We start from the raw sequence: 21,632 nt of genomic DNA on the forward strand, positions 1-21,632 counted from the left end.
CATCCTCAAATATGCTGAAACTCGTACTTATCCCATGATACTGGGGCTTCCAGCTCCCAGTCCATGGGCTAGCTCTCACAATACATTGAAATCCCAGTCTAGTGAATTTTATTTCTCGTCCCAGCTTAAGCAACATATAAATAGTGTCCCATATTATTTTCCTGAACTTAGTGAATTTCAACTTACTAAACATTAAGTTATTGTAAGAAATTTCTGATCTTACACAACTAATACCTGAACTGTCACCAAATCAACAATCAATCTTCATATTTTCTCTCTGCCAAAAATTGTTACTATGCAGGCAAAATTCCTGCAGAGTGATGTCACATATGTAAGACCACACAAAGGGCCATGCCATAGCTCAGGAAGTTAGTCACTGGCATCCCATCTCAGCAGCCCAGGTTTGAGCCCAGGTCAGATCATGTGGGATTTGTGGCAGACAAAGCGGAACTGGAGCAGGTTTCTCTGAGTACTTCAGTTTCCCCTGCCAATTATTCTACCAATTGCTCCACATTCACCATCACGTATCATCCAGAACTTGCACAATAGGCCAAATAGTAGCTGATGTACCATGTGAACTCAGTCTCACCTCAGCCCCATGAAACTATCCAAACAGACGTTAATTTATAGATAGAGCCAGAAACATGATTTTAGGTACTTGTGTATCAGTGAGTGTCCCATGCAACTTCAGAAGTTAATGCCACACTGTCCAGTATTTTAGACAATCTTAAGAGTTTATAAAAACAAGATCAAAAGCCTAACTTTAGAATGTGCCTCCAACATTAACTCCAGAAGGCTAGGCCTTTGCTTTCTGATTGTAAAAAGAAACCTCTACAGCTGGCAGAGCTAACATGATGACCTATGTGGCAGTAACACTTTAAAGTTACTAGGATCACCCATTAGTACAGCAGTACTGAATGTTATTATCCATTAAGTATTGCTATTTGCAAACTGTTGATTACAGACAGTGTCCTTCCTTGGGCACTGCCTTCCTACAAGCCTGCCATCTTATGCATTATGCTACCAGTTGGTAGTACTTCACAAAAATATAAAGCCACCTGCGCCCATGCTACATCCATCACCTAGTGGCACAGGAAGAAACTACAGTAAGCCCTCACTAATCTGGTTACAGTTAATCCAGGTCAAGATATGAAAAATGCTATTCACAGTTGAGTACATAATTTAAGACACATGGCATGTAGAAAGGCAGAAGAGTTACTTGTCTGTTCAGACAAAACTTGACAGTTCCTTCAAACCCACATTATTACATTCAAAAGCAAATACAACTTCTGAGTCTTCTATCAATGAATATATGTGCTGCCTTTTTATAGTTTTTAAATAAAGGCTCTACAGTGATATCTTTTATTTGTTTTCAGCAGCATGACTCATATCATTCAATTTTTCATTTATTTGTGTTCTAAGTTTTTTCCTCTCTTTTAAGGATACCCCCTCCCCAATTACTCGAGATTAGTGAGGGTTTACTGTACTTCCCAAAGGGCTTTCAGGTAGAAGAATTGATTAACAGACCAAACCTGTGGGCATGGAACCTTTTAACGACCAAGCTCATTTATGGCATGAAAGCATTAAAACTGTATGCAATTCCATGCCTGGGACTACTAACATGCTTTTAGGACATTAAAGTGACATCAGCTGTCTTGTCATGACCATGACTGTGACACTATATGCACTGTTCCGTGACGTACCAGCTAAACTGCAGGAGTGTGGTCTACATGTAATATGGAGCAAAAGAAGAAGAAAAAGAAAGGCTAACAAATTTGACACCATTACTGAGTTAAGCGTTAGTTTAGGGCATCAGTGAATACAAAATATCTTTTCAACTCACCTGTACTATCATTTTAAATGATCAGAAAAATAAAGTTTCAAGGTTATTATGCAACATGTTCAAAATGTCCAGCATTAAGACTGCATGCATGCTGCTGATCATTCGCCACTGAATGCGTCCCAATTTGTTCCTAGTACCAAGGGCAGCTTAATCCATGGCCTCTACTAACCAATACCAAAATACGGAGGTGCTCTGTCATGTTATAGCCACATCTGTCTTTGTGCTGCAAGAGACATGTCCTCTAAATGCAGCAGTAATTCATTTTCCAAAAAATTCCTCTATTACGAAAATGTCAACTGTTCATGATATGTGGTCCAATCAGGTTATTTGCCTGATACTCTACGCCACATGCTAACTGAAAATCTGTGTTGAAAATGACTTTCTGCTACCTCATGTAGATTCTCAACCGTGGCAAAATCATACACAGTTTGTGTGATCTCCTGGTAAGAGGCGTTGTACTCTCTGAAAGTGATACAGATAGAAAATATCACAGTGAAAAATTCTCCATATCTTTGTCTGTGATACGTCAGTTATCCTTGAAATTCTGTATATACTTCTATATTTGAGCTTCACTGCACTGCTGCCAGAACATCATCTCCACGATGTGTCGCTGTTCATGTTCTGCAGTCACTTGTGGGAAGGAACCAATCTCCCTCAAATTTCTGTTTATGTTCTCAAATGTTCTGCCATGTGGAATTCAGCATCCCTACCATTTCCATTGCAAGAACTGTATACTAAATGCACATGGGCATTTTCATTTGTAAACATGTTAGGCATTTTGACTACAGCCACACTGGCCCACACGGTGTACAAGCAGGAGCTCGGTTAAAGTTACAGCACTTAAGTTCACTTCACTAGCACCTAACCTAACGAAGGTGTCAAATTGACCTATAATTTACTGGACACTTTTTGCTCCAAATTACCTGTAGAATACACTTCTGAAGTTTCACCAATACATCACAGAACACCCTGTATAAACAAGTATATTGTCAACACCACCATCTCCATGTAAAAAATTATCAGAATATAACTACAATATTTTCTTCCATTTCATACAGATGCATACTCTCTTTATTTTGATGCTACAGCAGCAAATCAGCAGTCAATCCTGAACAATTTCTGTATAATTTGGATCCCATGGCAATGAAAGGCAACAAAAACCCTGAACAATTTCTGTGCAAATCCTGTTCCTGCAGCAGTTAAATGCAGTACAAATTCTGAAAATTCCTGTCCAAATCCTGATCCCACAGCAGTGAAGATCAGTACCAATCCCGATGACAAAGGGTGCCGAACACCAAATATTAAGTTATTTTAGTATCTGGTCACCAGTGATAAGTACACAATTTTATTGCTTACGTTGAAGAGTCCCTCTTGATCGCAAAACAAGAATTTTTCACAGTTATGCAAACAGGTTAATTATTTATTTATTGTCTGATGATGTCAGCAGCTCCGATTATATGTTGAGTAGTGGAATGACTGGCAATTAATGAAACAAATGGTCTGAAATGCTAGTGATCTGAAGTCCTTTACTGGGATTTGCCAGAAGGGATGGAAGAAAACTACAAAAAACCACAATCAGGATAGGTGAACTTTTGCATCTGAGATTCAAACCAGGCACTTCCAAAATACAAGTCAGAAGAAGCATTATTGCTGGAATCCACTTTATCAGTCCTTCATGCTATCAGAGATGGAGAAATGTAACTTATGTGCGGTAAGCTATTGTAAGGTGAGTCAATTCCTAAAAATTACTGAGTGTCCTCATAATGCAGAAAGAGTGCAGAATGAATATTTGCTCTAAAAAAATGTTTGGAATGAGAACTGAGTGACAACCAGAAAGATCTTTATGTGCCAGCAACCCAACAACTGTAAGTTAGAACGTTGAAATATCATGACACATATGGAAATGAGCACTGCCTCACCAAGAATCATACCTTACTGTGAAGGGAAACAGTGTTGCCAGCTGCAGCTGCGACACTGCCTTGCGTCTGCACTTCGGTCATGTTCACCAGGCGATGCTGCAGTCCTTCCATGATCCCTGCATCAAAATAGTCGAACATGCGCGCTGAAACAGGAAGTAAGTTTCACATTAGACAGGCTACATGGTATTGTAAATTCTGGTAATATGAACAAACCTAACACCATTCCCTTCCTAAAGTTCATTACCGATAATGGGCACTTACAATATGTTTTCTAAGTTCAATAAAGCACATTACATTCAATACGTACAAGTGCCGTCATCTGCTTCTTAAAATAACATAAAATAATATTTCTTCGATGTGCTGTATGCTGTCTTGTTGCCATCCAAATTTCAATAATTTAATTGAAAGTTATGGAAGTTGTACAATTTCTAATTTTGTAATTTATTAATACTGGAAGATCTGGAAGTCTGATGTCGGGGGGTCTGGTTGATTTCTGTTTCCATTCTTGAAGATGAATTGACACTGAACTGAATTTTGTTTGAAGATGATTACAAGGTCTTGGGGTATCCACTTCTACTGCACATTCCCCCCTTAACTGCAACTACATACATGTGCATTTCCTTTCACTCAGCACAATCAAGGCCTTAAAATAGATATGGTAATATTGCTTCATGTCACAGTATTACCATATTTCCTCAAATAACTTCAACACTACATTTTTTTGAAACAGATGTGTCTGAAATCAGAGGCACATGGTTTACCTGTGTCAAGGTGACAACAGTGCTTGTGCCAAAGCTCATCTTAACATTCATCAACTTGTTCCTGCATACCCAGCCACACACAACTGCAGTGTAGATGTGTCCTGCTAAATATGAGTACTTAGAGGAATGCATTTATGATCTTTCATGGTTACAAAAATAATTCAAAGGCAGAAGAAAATGGGAATCATGCTGCTGGTACATCAGTGAAACCTATACAGACTGAAGAAAGAAGAAAGAGGTGATGCTTCAAAGTGGTGGTAATAAGACCTCTGAACAGCAGGACAGTATGTAGATTTGACATAAAGGGGTGCCATTTCATGTTCCAGGATGTCAGCTCCTGCAAAATATGAGGCCGCAGCTGAAATAAATTATGATTTTGTTCAAATTTCAAGGCACTGTGTATTACGTGCACTTACGCTTGACATGTATACTTTTTAACACTTCTATTCATATAAACTTTTTATATTTTTGTTGAATTAGAGGTTCCCATGGCTGTAACCATGAAGAATACTGGTAGAAGTATGCCACATTGTACAGGAACTTAGTGCCTCCATCTTCAGGGTTAAAGAGTTGAGCCAAGTAAGCATCCAGCAAGATGTAGGCTGATCTTTTAATTATTTTTATTTAATAAGAAATGAGGTGTGCAGTTTATTTATGGGTGTGGGGTTTTTCAGAAAATACACTACGTTTTTAATTTTCAGACATTTATGATTACCAGAACCCAACCCCTTGTCACCCAATCTGGAATCAACATCACTATTAACTTAAGACTCAATAACCTTGTAACCAGCTTCAACTGCAATATGGCCAAACACACAACAATCTTCATCCTGGCGTAAAGTTGAGCCAACCTAAACAGAAATCACATTGAAGTGTAATGTCAAGGCTTCACTGTCCAACTGAAAGTCACGTAACTGTTTAGGTGTGCACAGCTTCTGTGGCCGACATAGGGTACCACTCAATTTTCTGCTGCAATGCCCTGTCTCTTTTATGGCAGATGGAAGGCTTCAGTTTTGCGTTTGTTATTTCTAATACAGAATTATTAATAATTACCTCCCTAAAACTACCTCATTATCTGTCCATTAAAGTTCATCATTTTTCAACCCAGTCCCAGAGCTTTTCAATACACTTGGTCCAGTGCTTCAAAAGCTTATGTATTTCATTAGGAAAAAAAAGTTCTGACTGAGCAGCAAGTTGTGTATGACCAACTCAGTCACTGGCAAAATGACTACCTAAGGGGTCCAACAATTGAAAATCTGACAAAGTGAGGTGAGGGCTGCATGATGTGTTTTCCAGTATCTCAAAGAATAACTGCTGGAGTGCTTTCAATAGTGTGGGCACATTATGGGGGACACTGTCCTCCTTGTCATCTTCAGCCCATCATGCAGCATCTCAACGTAGCATGCACCGCTCAACATCACACTTCTTTCCCAAGAGTGCCCAAAGACTGGTCTCTGGGAATTAAGAACAGTGTGAGCGTTGGTAGAGCTCTGAACTTTTTCTTGACAGGGAAGACAAACTGTTTACATTCCACACTCCAATGCTCACTCTCTGGTTCATGGTGATGGATCAACGTTATATCACCAATGACAACTGTGATTCATAAAGGTGTCATGATACCAGTTCAGAAGACAGTTACAGATGTCCGAATGGTTACATCTATGCTGTTCCATGAGCTGTTTTGGAACAAGTGGGAGTAAAGGCATATCATAGCACTCCTGTTCCAAAGCGTGGATCTCAACCAGGAAACTGGCTCTCATCAATGGGTTTTTCATGGTCTTCCTCAGTGCCTCCAGCATAGGACCTTCATAAATGCCATTACTTTCCTTCCACAAGGGAACATGCAGTAGCGTAGTTGGTCAAGGCGCCATGCTACAAGCCAGAAAGCCATGGGTTCGATTTATGATGGATGACATCACTGGACTTTTCAGTCGACCTAATCCTTCCAGCCACACTACAGCCCTGGGGGGTAATGGGTGGCTTGCACATAAGGCTGACAACCTCACCACCATCTGTGAGCCAACTGTCCAGAAAATGTGGGAGTGTTGAAGTCTCACAACCCTATGGGCCTCCACAACCCGTTACAGGGATAGCTTTACCTTTCCTTCCATGACCCTTCCAAGTTCATCATTCACAGTCACTATATCATTCAATGCTATATGATCTATGCAACAGCAAATCAGTGTTAAATAACCAAAGAATCAACTGTTCATACCAGCAACATTTACCAGCCCATCAACATAGTTATGACAAGTTAGGAAATGTATGCATAGCATAATAATTTGGATACACTCAATCCCCTTTTAATTATCTAGATAATGTGACATACTGTGGAGAAAGTGTAATGCACATCAGTATTACGAGTAGCACTAACTTTGTGGGTGGGGGTTAGTAACCCCACACACCCAGACTGCTGCTGGGTCCATTGGGCAGCCCTGATCTTGGCAGGGCCCTTCGAAGGACTCTAACCTCAATGCTTGAGCCAAAAACTCTTTGACTGAGTACTGGACATAAAACATATTTCCTTTTTCTCTATGACTTTTATTTGAACAACTTTTAGCTCCAATTAATATTTAGCAAATTACAGCCAAGGTGCATGCAGCAACTCATGTTGGTCTTCATGAAATGTGTCCGTTACTATCATCTGATTTTAATAACAACTGTAACATGGTGAAACATTTTAATAAAACCTCCAAATATCTTATTCCACAAAAAACCATTCAGTAGTTTTCTCACTGTCATGTGTGTACACATGGTGAAACTAACACGTGCCAAGTGAAACTTGATGTGAAACTAACGAATTAAGGTTCTACAAAACCATGCAGAGAAGTTGCTCCAGAAACAAAATATCTGTGGATATTCAGGTTCAAGATAAAAGAGAAGATGCATCAAACTCCTGGCATCTTGGAGATGCTGCATCAGTATGCCTAAACAAACCAACAGAATGCAACCAATATGCTGCTATGAAAGAATGTCCCTATCTTTGTAACGACACCATCAGTAGCTCAGGTGATATGATATAGCACTGAATGGCATGGTGACTGGTGAACAACAAACTGGACAGAATGTGGCAGGAAGTGATGTGGCCAAATTGAAGGCGCCATCACAGAATTAGCTGGAAGAGAGTGATGCAAACTACGCAAACCTCATGACAGTCAGTGTCATTCTGAGATTTAAATTCAAAGCTCCCAAACACATATCCAAAGTGATACTGCTAGCTACACAGAGGTGTCAAAATGCTACATATAAACTGAATGGCCTCTTCCACTCTGTCACTGCACCACCATTCAACCCCCCTTATGGCTTCATGAAAGTAGCTGATGGTGTGAACCAGAACAGACAGCCCTACCTGACCATGGTTGCCGGCGGTACCGCAGCTTCTTCCCATTCCGACGGAACAGCTTACTGGAGGCACTCTCCAAGCTACGACGTGCTCCAGTGTTCCCATTACCAGCCTCACTTTGGCTGAAGTGGCTGTTCACATGGCGTTCCAACGTTGTCTGTAACATGAAGCCATCAGTTTGCACACATCACAACATACCGGACTGTCGCAGAAGTAATGTCCAAAGTTCTTAGAGTTCATCAGACTGAATTATTATCAGAAATTATCTCCATTACTGCATTACTTGTTTCACAAGAAACAATCAGTGCCCAAAAGCAACATTAAAAATACCTAAATGTTAAAGATTCTTCCGAGTAATAAAAGAAACACACTTCTGTGCATCTGTGTATGGTGAAGTTCCACGTTAGAGGGTTGGACTGTTCATCAGCACTACTGGTAGCATTGCTCAATAAACTCTTGAGACTGGTGGGTAGGGAAGTGCACAGATACATCACAATGAGTGACAGCCATGTCACTTCGGTTCTAGCAGGCAGGCAGTGCTGATGTCAAGAAATGATATAGAAAGTTCCTCACTAATGAATTAGCAATTAGCTGTTGTCTGAAAATTGTTTGTAGACAGAAAAAAAAGATACATGTGCATTACAATGAATGGTTCAACAACTGCTGCAAAACAAAGTCACAACCCAGTTACTCCCGCTGCTGAAGAACATTTAAACCCATTACTTCTATTGCTACTAATAATAATGCTGCTCATCTAGAAGTACTGAATTTAACCCCATTAGACTGTGTATGAATACACCCCAAAGCAATGTCTATCTTTTGTCGAAGTATTTGTGATACTGCCAAAGGCAGTAATTGTGAGATTGTAAATTGTGTGATTGTAAGAGCGAGTGGAATAAATTCGCTATACCAAATAAGGTGTGAAATTATTTGTCGCGTTATATACCCAAGACGTAACAATATGTTTACCTCTATTCTGCTGGTGTACATAACTTGCAACACTACGGGATCTTTGCAGTGTCAGGATGTCCTACCTAGACGGCACGTAAGAAGAGCCTTCCTTGTGTGTAGTCACTGTGTGTTCTTGGTTTCTCTTGTGTGAGAACTCCATTGGGTCTGTACATATGTTTTGTATTTATATGACATATTCCATATCCTACAGTCATTTTGACTAACTTTGGATCCATGGAATGCAATGCAATGTAATGTAATATTAACATAATACCAAAGCAAACCATGATGCTGATGATGGCTTGCACTAAGTGCTCAGTGTATGTAATGTCAATTGTTACTTGCTTATTTACCGTTTATTTAATGGCACTCTCAGTTACTAAGACTGTACAGCACCAAATTACTGATGATAGTGAACAATTAATTGGAAAGGATGCAGAAGGAAGTGGCCACAACCTAATTTAAGATACTATCTTGGTATCTGTCTGGAGGAACTACAAAAACCATGAATACCTCAACGTCTCAGCCTAGACTCTGAATAGGCGCCCTGTGTTATGACTTTAGCCCACTTGCTCAGCACAATATAGCTGACAAATGTATGTAACAAGTTCTGATCATAGGTGCTACTTATTGTCATTGATGATGCAGAGCTGCTTCTGACCGTGAATCTGTTGTAAGTGACAATAACCGCGACAAAAAATCTGCACAATACTCACATTGGACTGCCAAAAAAAGGCTGATTCTGCTCTTCAACCAATGAAGCACAAGGTTTAGTTTAAAAGTTACAATATCTTGTGTAACAAGTTATTTTGTCAAAAATGTACCCAGTCATTCATATGTTGAGATCAACAAGTTCAGAAATATGTGCTCATAGAAAGTTTGTTCACATACTTTTTTTTAAAGAAACATTTCCTTCCATTACATATTCAACAACTTATGCTCAAGATGGGCACAGACATATACGTGTAGGTCTCATGCGAAGCATCAGTTATTATACAAAAGGAAAGTTAACCCTGTGCTTCATTAAGCACCATAACATAAAGGCATATAGAAGAAGTGAAATTTAGCATGTTGTCTCTTAATTTCAGAATTCAATGGAGGTGAGTGGTCACCTTCATGCCCCAACCACTCTACCCCCAAGGAAACAGCCTCTTGTTCCAATGGATAGGAGATGCTGGATGGGTCACAGAACCAGTCTGGGTCCTATGAAGATGAGATAATCTTTCAACCAAGCTGGGAATTGAACCCTGATTCCTTTTAATTAAAAATGGAAGGCAATGAACATTACTACCGAAACTCTCCAATTAAAGTCCATTTAACAGTTCTCAGGTTTTACATGTGTGCAGATGGACAGATTTTGCAAAGATAACAGATGTATTCTTGCAACCGTTCTTTGAGATTGAGCAAAAAATAGCATTTACTGTGACTCTGTATGGGTGGGACTTGGCATCTAAACAATGATGAACATACACTGAGGGTGACTGAGAACAAATTACTGAGAAGAGAGATTATCTTGGACACGAGTATGGGAAGTCCATTGTGGATAGTTGTGTCTCTAATATTTTAAAAATTCTTTCCCCTTTTCTTGAAGTCTTTAGCATGAGTTAATCTGTTTCTGAAATGCAGAAAGAGCACATACCTGGGAGCTGAACCGCTGACCACATCCATCCACAATGCAACGAAATGGCTTGTTCCCACCGTGACTCAGTACATGTCTCTCCAGCCATGAACGGGAACACGATGTACGGGCATACACCTTGCAGCCCACCCATAGGCACACATAATTCTCACACGACACCTGCGGGTTCACGTGCTTTGCCTGTAACATGTATGGTACTTGATGAGTTACAATTTGCTACCACAATGAACAACGGTGTGAATGTGGATCTAATCATATCGGTTCCCATTTACCCTACCCCACTCAACACTTAGAATGTTGATGACACTATTAATTCCAAATGGTGGGCATAATATCAGCCCACCAGAAACAAGGCCTGAAGGAAGAAAACAGATGTCAGGAACCTCATCCATAGCTGTTTCCGCAGACTTAGTGCATTACTGTACAGCTCTATAAACTTCACTTGCAAGTGATTCAATATGTTGACAATGTATTAGCATTTCAGCAGACTAATGCTGAATTAGTTTTGGTATTAGTAAGTAACTGGTAATCTTGGATAATAACCAGCCTGGAAATTTTGTATAACTGCCAGGTATTATTCATAATAACCAGATTATTCACTTCTACTATGACACATATCAATTCATGTGAGCTTTTAAGCCCTATTAATGCATGAGACTTACCTGCAGGTGCTCCAACAGACCGGTGCTGGAGTCGAAGTGCGTCTGACACTCTGACCAGCGGCAGACAATGGTGTCAGGTGATTCCACCTGTGAGCTGCTAGGTTTAGGAGGTACCACACTGCTACTACTGCTGCTGCTGTCACTAGCAATGGCAGGGAACCTGATGGTGGTTGGCACTGACAGGATTGGAGTAGGCTCATCACACAGTGGGGAAGCCACGCATTCTGTCTCAGACACGATAGTCTTTGGTTTTGGAATGGCTTCCTTCCCACTCTTAAACACTGTTTCAGATGAAACAACTTTAGGGGTGCCACCTGCAGAGGTTGTCAACCCAGGTTTTTGGGCACTTTCCGCAAAGGTGGAGAAGGATGGTGATTTTTGGGTGGTATATGGCGACAGCAGTGCATTCAACTTCTGAGATGATGTCGGAATATTGAGACCATTCCGCTTTACCTCCAGGAACTTTGAGACAGCAGATGAAGAAACCTTTCGTGCTGAAGCTACTGCCACCACTGGTCCAGTCTTTTTATCTGCTGCAACCTTCTGCAACACCTTCGAAGGCTTGCCATCAACAGAAGATATCACCCATGATGGAGAAGTGCCTCCACCAGAAATGGCATCTCTTTTAACGTCACTCCCTTTGGACAGTAATACATTCCTCGTGGGTGATTTAGCTCCTACTGACTTTGTACCCGAGAGCAAACTTGGAAAATACTTGTTGAGGCCAGCACTGGTTTCACAAATCTTGGGTTCCTTTCTCACCTGCTGCAAGCCAGAACCAGATTTCACAGCCAGCTCTTTCTTAACTCCATTGAGTGGCTTTACCTGTGCTTTGAAGTACTCCGTTATCTTCCCTTGCTGTGGCAGTTTGGCTGGTGGGGGCGCCTCGCCCTCATGACCCTTATTGTCAGCACTACAACACTTGCTCTTGGTGGCACAATGACTAGTAACTTTAACACTATTATTATTGCTGCTCGGATGTTCCACCTTTAGTCTCTTGGTTGCTGCAGTGGAAGCAGAGGCAGTCTTGTGGCTTGTAATGGCAGTTTGACGTTTCGACTTGAGGGGCAGATTGGCAATGACATTGGCAGTGACCGATGTTAGCGGGGTGGCAGTGACGGCAAGTGGTGGTGGCGGTGGCGGCGGTCCTTTGTCGCGCTCCTTTCCGCCCCATGGCCAGCAGGGTTCCTGTGTGTTGGGCGCCATAGCGGAGACCGTCTTGCAAGAGGGAGCGGACGTCGCCCAGTGACGGCTTTGCACTGGAGGTGTCACGATCCCGCAGTACGGGGGAGCCGGCAGAGCGAGCGTCGCGGTGGTGGCGACATTCTTACGGGGGGAGCAGTCGTCGCTGCCCTCAGAGGCCGAGGAGTGGGTGGACGCGGTGCTGTAGGGCGACCCTGGGTCTGTGATGTCGCTAGTGCCACTAGACGACGTCGAGCAGTCAGTGCAGCTGAGCGTCGCTACGCCGCTGAAAGCAAACACATCAGTTGGGCGGTCAAGGCCAGATCTCTGAGGTCAACAAACTCCGAAAGGTCATAGGCATCGCCGAGTGCATGCACCAGCATTTTATATTCCGGTCCCGCCAAGTGCAGCCACCGCGCGGCAACAAACTGAACTAACAGAGGTTATCGGATCGTTGCTGTAGAAGGTGGGGCGCAAAGGCCTTGAACGCAGGGACGGTAACTCGGGAACTGGGTCTATGGCAGCTAGAGATCTTAGCCAACCGCAGGTGCGAGGCAAAAGGCGACTGACGCACTATTCTTCTCAGCCTTTTCCTTAAGTCGATCGTGGTAGGAAATCAGTGCCTAGATGAATTACGTCAGATTTAACAAAGGCCAAGTCGTTTGCGTGCGTCAAATGAAAGCAAGTTGCGCTGTTGAGACGTCTGGAGCATAGCAGCCTTTAACGTATGTGCGCATTATAACATTCGGCACATCCTTCCTGGGCAAAGAGAACTCAGAAAAGAAAAAAAATTGTAAGTCATCTTCACGGCATTTTTGCCTGCAATGTGGCAGCCCGAAACATGCTCATAACATTCTCATGCATTTTGAGTGTGTCGACACACAACAATTTCGTAAAAATACGGCATATAATGGACACTTCACATGAAGACCTACATGCGTTTCTGTGCGCGTATCAGGCGTAAATCATTAAATATTTATTTGCCCATATGTTCATAGCAGGAAGGTCGCGGGTTCAAGTCCCGATGAGGTCATTGGATTTTTTTCAATTTACCTAATCCTTCCAACCGCACTATGGCCCTGGGGTCGACTCAGCCTCTAACAGAAATGAGTACCAGGAATTAATTAAATAATTTTCCTGGGGAGTAAAGCGCAGCCGGCGCGTGGGGCTGACAACCTTACCACCATCTCTGAGCCGACTGTCTAGCCCAGTCGTGTCAAACATGCGGCCCCCATAGCCAGAAAATTTTAGTAGAAATGTTTTTTGTAAAGACAATTTTCCAACAGACCAGAAGACAAGAAGTCTCGCGCAGACATAAATTAGTAGGCTGCAGGAAATTCAATGTTTTGCTATTTCTAACATAATTTCTTGTGTAATCTCTCTTTTTACATATTGAAAAGCTATTTGATACTTGTCAAAAATGGCATTCTCTTGCTTTTTAAAACTCTAAGATATGTGACTTTAGGTAATTATATTGAAATTATTCCTAAATAATAAATAGAATTAAATTTCCTTGTAGCAAAATCTAATGTATATTTCCATTTTGAAGTGCGGCCCTGGACTATTATTTATAGGGCTGAGGTGGCCCTCTGTACAAGTTGAGTTTGACATGCCTGGTCTAAACAATGTGGGACCCTCAACGTCTCACAACCCTAGGGCCTTCACGGCCTCGTACGGGGATGGCTTTACTTTTTTTTTTACTTTTTATGGTCATAGCAAAAGTTTGAGATAAAATAAAACAGGCATGTTATGCCCGTATAATTATACAAAATGGGGCGCACACTACAGCTGTCATGCTCTGCAGGGTGTGAGGTTCTCACAGTGGTGCTTATGAAGAGTTCTATCTTCTGGGATATACTGCTGTGTAGTCCGGTAAAAGTCAAACGACGTTCCGGAGAAACACATCGCCCTCATCTCCAGGGATGTAAGTCAAGAAAGTGTCAGGCAGCAAAGCTCTACAGACTACACGTTCCTTCCAAAAGTCGGTTAACTTTCATCGGGCAAAACGGCGTTTCATCATTAACCTTCATTACCTACCTGGTCCAACATAGTCTTCTAGAATGAAACGTCGTGTAGCTTGATAGGTATCAACGTTTCGGAGGAACGTGCTGCCTCCATCTTCAGGAGAGAATCTCAATGTTATCACTTACTTACCAAGCCACAAAGGTGTCACAAACGAGAATACGGCGACCTTCCAGTCCACTGTAATATCAGTGTTTTGCGTGTGAGGTTCAGAGGACACGCCACATCCATACAGATGTACAGTTGCTCAACCACTCAGTGAAGTTGCCACTTTTATTAAGGACCATTACAATGCTCACAAAGCATGCCACCAGACCCTGTCCACGACCTCTCATCCTATTTCTTTAAGACCCGTATTAACATTATCCTCCTATCTACGGCTTGGTCTTGTGAGAGGTCTCTTCCCTTTAGGTTTCCCTACTGAAATCTGTACGCATTTCTGATCACCATGCGTGCTACATGCCCGGCCCATCTGTATAACGACCTACACTTGCCAGACATCAGACACGGGAGCAAGAAGTGGATGTACCTAGCGGCAGTAGACTGCAGATACCGCACTCCTCACAGGGCTCTCTTCACGGGCCCCACTATGTAGCGTCCCAACAGTCAAACTGACGTCTTCTGGGTTGGGACATAGACCCTGACGACGGGGCCTGCGTGTTCCTCCTGCAGGGTGTTACATGACTCTTCACCCCCGTGAAAACCCCTACTATATTTATACGTTTAATTTTAGACCTTTATGGGGGGACGGTGTTCAAAATACTTGTAGATAGGGCATTCCAAACAGAAACCGTGTTTTTAATGTGTCTGAAGTTGCCATACCAATATTGACCTTCTAAATCGTGATGTCTGAGGTATACGATAAAATAAAACTAGATTGACTTAATTTTTGAACTTCGGATCGTTAAAATACGAGACTTACAGCACAGACCCGTTCTAAGAACAATGTTATGCCCACGCAACGCGAGAGCGCGCGCGCACACACGGAACATGTGAGAATTGAACACAATGTGACTCAGACACGCAACATTAGCAACCGATGAGCACCTCACTTGTACAAGCCGCCCACAGTGCCACTACAAAGCTAACAGCTTCGCGGAGTAGAGCCTTCTCCAGCCTAGCGCGCAAACGCCCTGCTTCCTACGAGCCCCGTAGCTTCGTTAGCATGCTCAGTAGAGTCCACCGATACCCATATGCATCCAAACCCTCCAATCCAATATATTTAAGGCATGTTTTAATATTATCCCCCACCCACTCTTAGGTCTTCCTAATGGTCTCTTTCTTACAGGTTTCCTTGCCAAAAACTTGCACGCATATATCAACTGTTTTATGTATGCCACATGCCCGGCCTACTGTATCCTCACTGATCCGCCCATCATAATAATAATTGAACGGTACAAATTATCAAACTCTTTCTCTACTGCCCTTTCACTTTCACTCTCATTGGTCCAAATATTCCCTTACTGTGAGAGTCCAACTTTCTTATCCGTAAAAATTACTTACTCATGGAGCTGAACCCTTCTTGAGGAGCCGCCAATTCTGCAGCTACTCAAGAATTTCCCAGCATTTTGTGGAAACCGAAGGTTCATTATCGTGTTCACAAGAACCCTCCACTGGTCCCTATCCGGAGCCAGATCAATCCAATCCATACCATCCCATCCCTCTAAGATATATTTTAATCTTCCCACTCCCCTACGCCTTGGTCTTCCCAGTGGGCTCTTTTCTTCTAGCTTTCCCACCAATATTCTTCTTCTCCCCCAATCGTGCTACATGACCTGTCCATCTCATCCTCCTTGATTTTATCATTCTAATTATACTAGGAGAAAAGGACAAGTTATGAAGCTCCTCGTTATGCAGTTTTCTCCAACCTCCTGTCACTTCATCTCTCTTCGGTCCAAATACGTATATTCTCCTCAACACCCTCAGTCTATGTTCCTCCCTTAATGTCAGAGGCAAAAGTTTCACAATCATCCAGAACCACAGGCAAAATTATAGTTTTGTACATTCTAATTTTTATGTTTTTGGACAGCAGACGAGAAGGAAAAAGGTTCTGGATTGAATGGTAGCAAGCATTATCTGATTTCAATCTCCTCTTAATTTCCTCCTGAATCAGGTTTTGATTTGTTATCGTTGTTCCCAAATACCTGAACGGTGCCACATTTTCAAAACATCTGTTTTCAATCTTTATGTCATCATTTTGTCCCGCATTTGGGTGACGAGACAGCAACGTATACTTAGTTTTCTCTGTGTTTACTTATAAACCAACCTCCTTACTTGCGTAAATTAAAGTTTGTGTGTTTTTCTTTATGGTATCTATATTATCACCCTGTAGATTCATAGCATCGGCCTAGACCAACAACTGATGTGTCCCGTTTAATTTCAGTCCCACCTGGTTTTCCTGTACCTTCCTAATGGCATATTCTAAAGCAAAATTGAAAAGGAGTGGCGATAAAGCATCTCCTTCTTTTAGACCATTCTGGATAGGAAATTTATCAGACAAATGTTTACCTATATGGACTTTACTATACGTTGCGTTTAAACATATTTTAATCAGCCTAACTAGTTTCATGAGTATCCCAAACTCTATCAGAATATTGTAAAATACTTCCCTCCTAACTGAATCATAGACTTTCTTGAAGTCTACAAATAGCTGATGTACTGCCTCATTGTACTCCAATTTTTTCTCCAATATCTGACGAATGCAAAAGATTTGATCTGTAGTTTATCTGTTACGTCGAAACCCACACTGATGATCCCCAATAATTTCATTTATATCCACAAAAATTAACAAGAAAAAATACAAGTAGAAAGTAAAGGGTTTCTGACGATGGTGTATTACACTCAGTATTACTGGGTTTTTGGACTTCGTCCATCGTCCTGTAGTCTAAAAACTAGAGAACACGATATAACCCACTACATCGTGTCCCCTTAATTCTTAGAACACCGGACGATGGACGAAGTCCAAAAACCCAACATTTTTAAGAAAAAAATAGTTTTGTATATTTAAATCTTTACGCTTAAAGAAACAGACGGAAGATTCTACACTAAATGGCAGCCAGTATTCTTCAGATTTCATTAATCTGCTCTCAATTTCCTCACGAACCCTGTTCCGATTTGTTTTTGTTCCCAAATACTTGCCATATGATGCTATGATTTCATTCTGCATTCTGGTGACAAGACATCAATAAGTACGCATTTCAGTTTATCTCTAGGCCATCCTCCTTCGAACCGTCTATTCAAGATTCTGTGCCTTTCTTTACGGCATTTACGCCATCCCTGATAAATTTAACATCATTAGCAAACACCAGAACCTAATGCGTTATCGTTCAATATCAATCCCTTCCTTTTCCTGGGGCAGGGGGTGGCGGGATCGATTCTCGATGAAACTCACTGGATTTTTCAATTTACCTAATCCTTTTTCAGCAGCGCTACGGCCCTCTAACAGAAATGGGTACCACCGTCATCTGTGAGCCGACTGACTAGAAAACGTGGCAGCTTCGACGTCTCACAACCCCATGGGTCTCCACGGCACGTTACAGGGCTAAATTTACCCATTTTTACCTGTTTTTTCTTAGTAATGGCGTATTCAGAACAGGAAATGCACGGCACGCATGTTGACCTATACAGACTTTACTATAGGTTTCATGTAAACATAATGAATTAGCTTAACTAGCTGCATGGGAACAGCGAAATATGAAACAATGCTGTACGACTTCCCCAAAGGAATCACAGGCTTTTTCGAGGTCAATAAATAGTTGATGTGTCTGAATGTACGTCCATTACATCTTCTCCAATATCTCATGAACGCAAAAATATCTGATGAATCACCTCACATTCCTCAGTGTTTGACACGTGTTTCCAAACACAGAGAGGAGACGTGTGACGCCAGTCCGTTAACACGCGCTCGCACAAGCAAGCAGTACCTTTTTTTGTTCTCGAATAATTTTGAATAAAACAAAACTATATGCATTATATACGTAAATACTTTAAAGACATATGGACGTGTCCATACTTCGAGACATGTGTCTCGCCTGTATCATTCGATATATACTTACGGCGATAATGAAGGGCTCGGATAATTTGCCAAAACTTCGTAAGGGGCTCGGCGCGAGCTGCTTCGGGCCATCCCGAAGCACGTGCCTGCCATCAGACATATCTGGCGGCAGTGCCGCAAGTTAAAACGGGCGTCATGCTGGTTTAATTTGGAAACCGTCAACGAATATATGACAAATATCGGTCAACGGCTTCAGGAGTCTGGCAGGACACGCTGCACAAAGCAAGCAAGACGTGCGCCCTTGTTTTCCCGTAGCCGTGTGCAGACTGCACTGGGCACACGTGGCGACATTACCGCGGCTGCCAACAGAACCACATTAAAGTCTACTGAATTTCGCTTTCTTTTTCCTTATGCGGGCAATTTTTAAACACTGTCTGTAACTAGAATATATACCGTCGTATAGCTCAAGCGGTTAGTCGCTGGCTTCCCATCGCGGCGGCCCGGGTTCGATCCCGGGTCTGGTCAAGTGGGATTTGTGGGGGACAAAGTGGCGCTGGGCCAGGTTTTCTCCCAGTACTTCGGTCTCCCCTGCCAATCTTCATTCCACCAATTGCTCCACACTCACCCTCACCTATCATCTGGGGCTGGTACAATAGGCCAAAAGTGGCCGCAGTACAAGAGACTTAGTCCCATCCCACTAGCAGTAAAAAAAAATACCGTCGTATGATACGATGACGAAGTGAAATGGATTTGGAAGGAAGTGGCCGTGAACTAATCAAAGTAGTCCCAGCACTTGCCCAGAGTGGCTGAGGGAAACCACGATATACCTCAGTCGGGATTGCCGGTGTCCCAGTCAATATTCGACCCAAGAACCTCTCGAGTGTTACCGCTGCCTCCCCGTTTGGTCTGAATTGGCCACGAAATTACGTGCGATGTTAGTTCTAACATTCCCCAGTACATGGTTCGACACTGGGGTTCGTTCTGATGACTGGATTTACTGAACACTTACAACTCGTAACCACAAGTAACAATAACAGGTTCACGGATCTACACACCCTACAGATCACCAAACTGCAGCACACATAAAGGCTTCTATTCTTCACCAGCCCTTGCTGGTTTACGGCTCATAACAATGGATATTCCTCTGCATCCGTACTCACGTCCCTGCTGAATGGCGATGAATAACATGTCTACTGGCCGTTGTCTACCAACGGCTCTCTCTTCTGGCTTTCATGTCACAATATGTTGATAGTACAACGCCTGGGTCTGAGAGGCATGATCACCCTGTGTGGCTGCCCGCCCCGTGTCTGGGTCTGAGACTCAGAATCACCCTGTGTGGCTGCCTGCTCCGTGTCTGGTCGCGGGCGGTCAATGTACTCTGCCGTCAAGGCCACCAGCACAGAGACATTCCTCGTGCACCGTGGCCTATTTCATCGCAAGGGGATGTTGGCCCTGGTCATGACTGCGGCGTGATGACGACAGACCAGATGGCTCCGTATGTGGAATGGGAGGTATTCAGGGTCTTAGCAGTGCTCACTAGCCTCGATGTCTATGTAAATCCACGCAATGTGCGGTTCAAGCGGAAGGTAATGTCACGAAAGGAAGCGTCCAGCAGGGGGGTCTATTGCTATTTAACAACACTGTCATTAACTGTAAACATTAACGGTAAAGCAGTCTGCTTTACCGTTTCTCACGGTGTTGTCGCTTGCAGAATTCTTATACTTTTTCTTCTACCCTGAAGATGGGGGCGATACGTTCCTCCGAAACGTCGGTTAACACCACATATACACGGTGCCAAATCCCAGAAGACTGCTTTCTTCATAGTCACCGCCGNCATAAGAATCTAGTTTGTACGTCACAGGGAACACAATACGTCTCCGCTACAAAGCCCAACCGTTCAATGCTGTTCAGAGAAATAATCACTGTTTACTGTGAGAACTACATGAAACACATAAAGACACTCCGTGGGCAGAATACAGAGTTTTAGTGTGTTAAAGCAGGTGGTGCATGCAGTGACCACTTGGCTTTAAACGGTTAGCCAAGATGTCTGAAGACTGGTGTCCCTCACATGTAGTGAACCTGGAGATCTATTGTGTCTACAATGTCTCTGGGAGGATATGATCGTGATAATGATGATGAGGGCCAAATCCGCTATACTGGAGATCTCAAGGACTTCTCTTCAGTTCGGCTCCCTATTCACGTTATTGCGATAACGTAGCCTTAGAGATCTTTAGGACAGGCATTAGGAAACTTGTAAAGAACAAACAACAGGAAGTTTGGGGAACAACTAGTCAAGGTCAAAGTCGCATTGCGACTGACGGTCGGCCAGTCAGTAAGTCTTAGTGTCGAGCAACATTTATTTATTACTGTTTATGGTCTTGTGTTTCGTGGGACGCCCTCTCTGACTAGAGAATGGGTCTGTCTTTTCTATATGCTGCTGGCCCTTGACAGCGCAGTCTTTCTGGGGTCCGAGTCCCTTGGCACTCGCGACCATATTTTACTGTCTCAGATTTGAGACTTCCCTTTTCTTCGCCTCCTACACGACTCGCAGGGTCACGGTGGAGGTATTCGACCCCTCCACCACACGGGTTAACAGCCTAGTTTCCTTCGATAAGATACGGACCCAATTGAAAAAGACGCGTCCAACAATTCTTCTGTTGTTGCGTATGTATTCGTTGCAGCGGTAACGATTTTAACGAGCCGTAACCTAGCAACGATGGGGGGTTACACACAGAAACACAGTGACTGGCGAGACTTATGAAGTATGCCGCTGAGATGGGCTCAGCTGCCATGATATACATACCAATGTTACATAAAGAATGGTTCAGGCGCTCAAAAATGAATATGAGGAATACACAGACACACAGCGTGGTGATCGCATAAGCCTACTTTTATTTTTTAAAAATAAGGGAAGTAGGCTCAAACTAGCTAGACTGCCGGCGAGATCGCAGAGGTCGGCACGCGCACTTGCTATGAGTCTGGGGGGGGGGGGTCTGAGGGCTCCCCGACAGACTGCCCCTTCCGTTCGTCTGGTACGGACAGATTAGACAGAATGACCTTTCTGAGGTGAGCTACTGTGTGGCTAGGCAACAGAAGACAGACAATGAGCAGGGTCCCTACTACTGTAGACTGAAATTTAATGTTAACACTTGGAAGGGACATAATAATATGGAATTTCCATGTCAACATTAGGAAAGCTATATTAGAGTGGAATTATGTTAACAATGGGAAGGCTCAATTACGGCGGAACTGCGACGTTAAATTACAGCGGAATTGTGATGTTAACATTGGGAGGGCTACATTAAAAGCTTTGCGC

At 42.7% G+C, this 21,632-nt stretch overlaps 1 protein-coding gene across 1 annotated transcript in view; it reads right to left on the minus strand.

Moving 5' to 3' along the window:
- LOC111863757 (zinc finger protein jing) overlaps positions 1-21,632 on the minus strand; it is a 62,612-nt gene that overhangs the window by 9,324 nt on the left and 31,656 nt on the right. Inside the window, exons 2-5 of the mRNA XM_023850382.2 lie at positions 11,119-12,586; positions 10,457-10,636; positions 7,873-8,023; positions 3,775-3,905 (exon numbers count right to left, since the gene is read on the minus strand). Coding sequence (XP_023706150.1) covers positions 3,775-3,905; positions 7,873-8,023; positions 10,457-10,636; positions 11,119-12,586 — 1,930 coding nt within the window. The remainder of the gene's footprint in view (positions 1-3,774; positions 3,906-7,872; positions 8,024-10,456; positions 10,637-11,118; positions 12,587-21,632) is intronic.

This window comes from Cryptotermes secundus, unplaced genomic scaffold, assembly GCF_002891405.2.
Source record: "Cryptotermes secundus unplaced genomic scaffold, Csec_1.0 scaffold572, whole genome shotgun sequence".
Taxonomy (NCBI): domain Eukaryota; kingdom Metazoa; phylum Arthropoda; class Insecta; order Blattodea; family Kalotermitidae; genus Cryptotermes; species Cryptotermes secundus.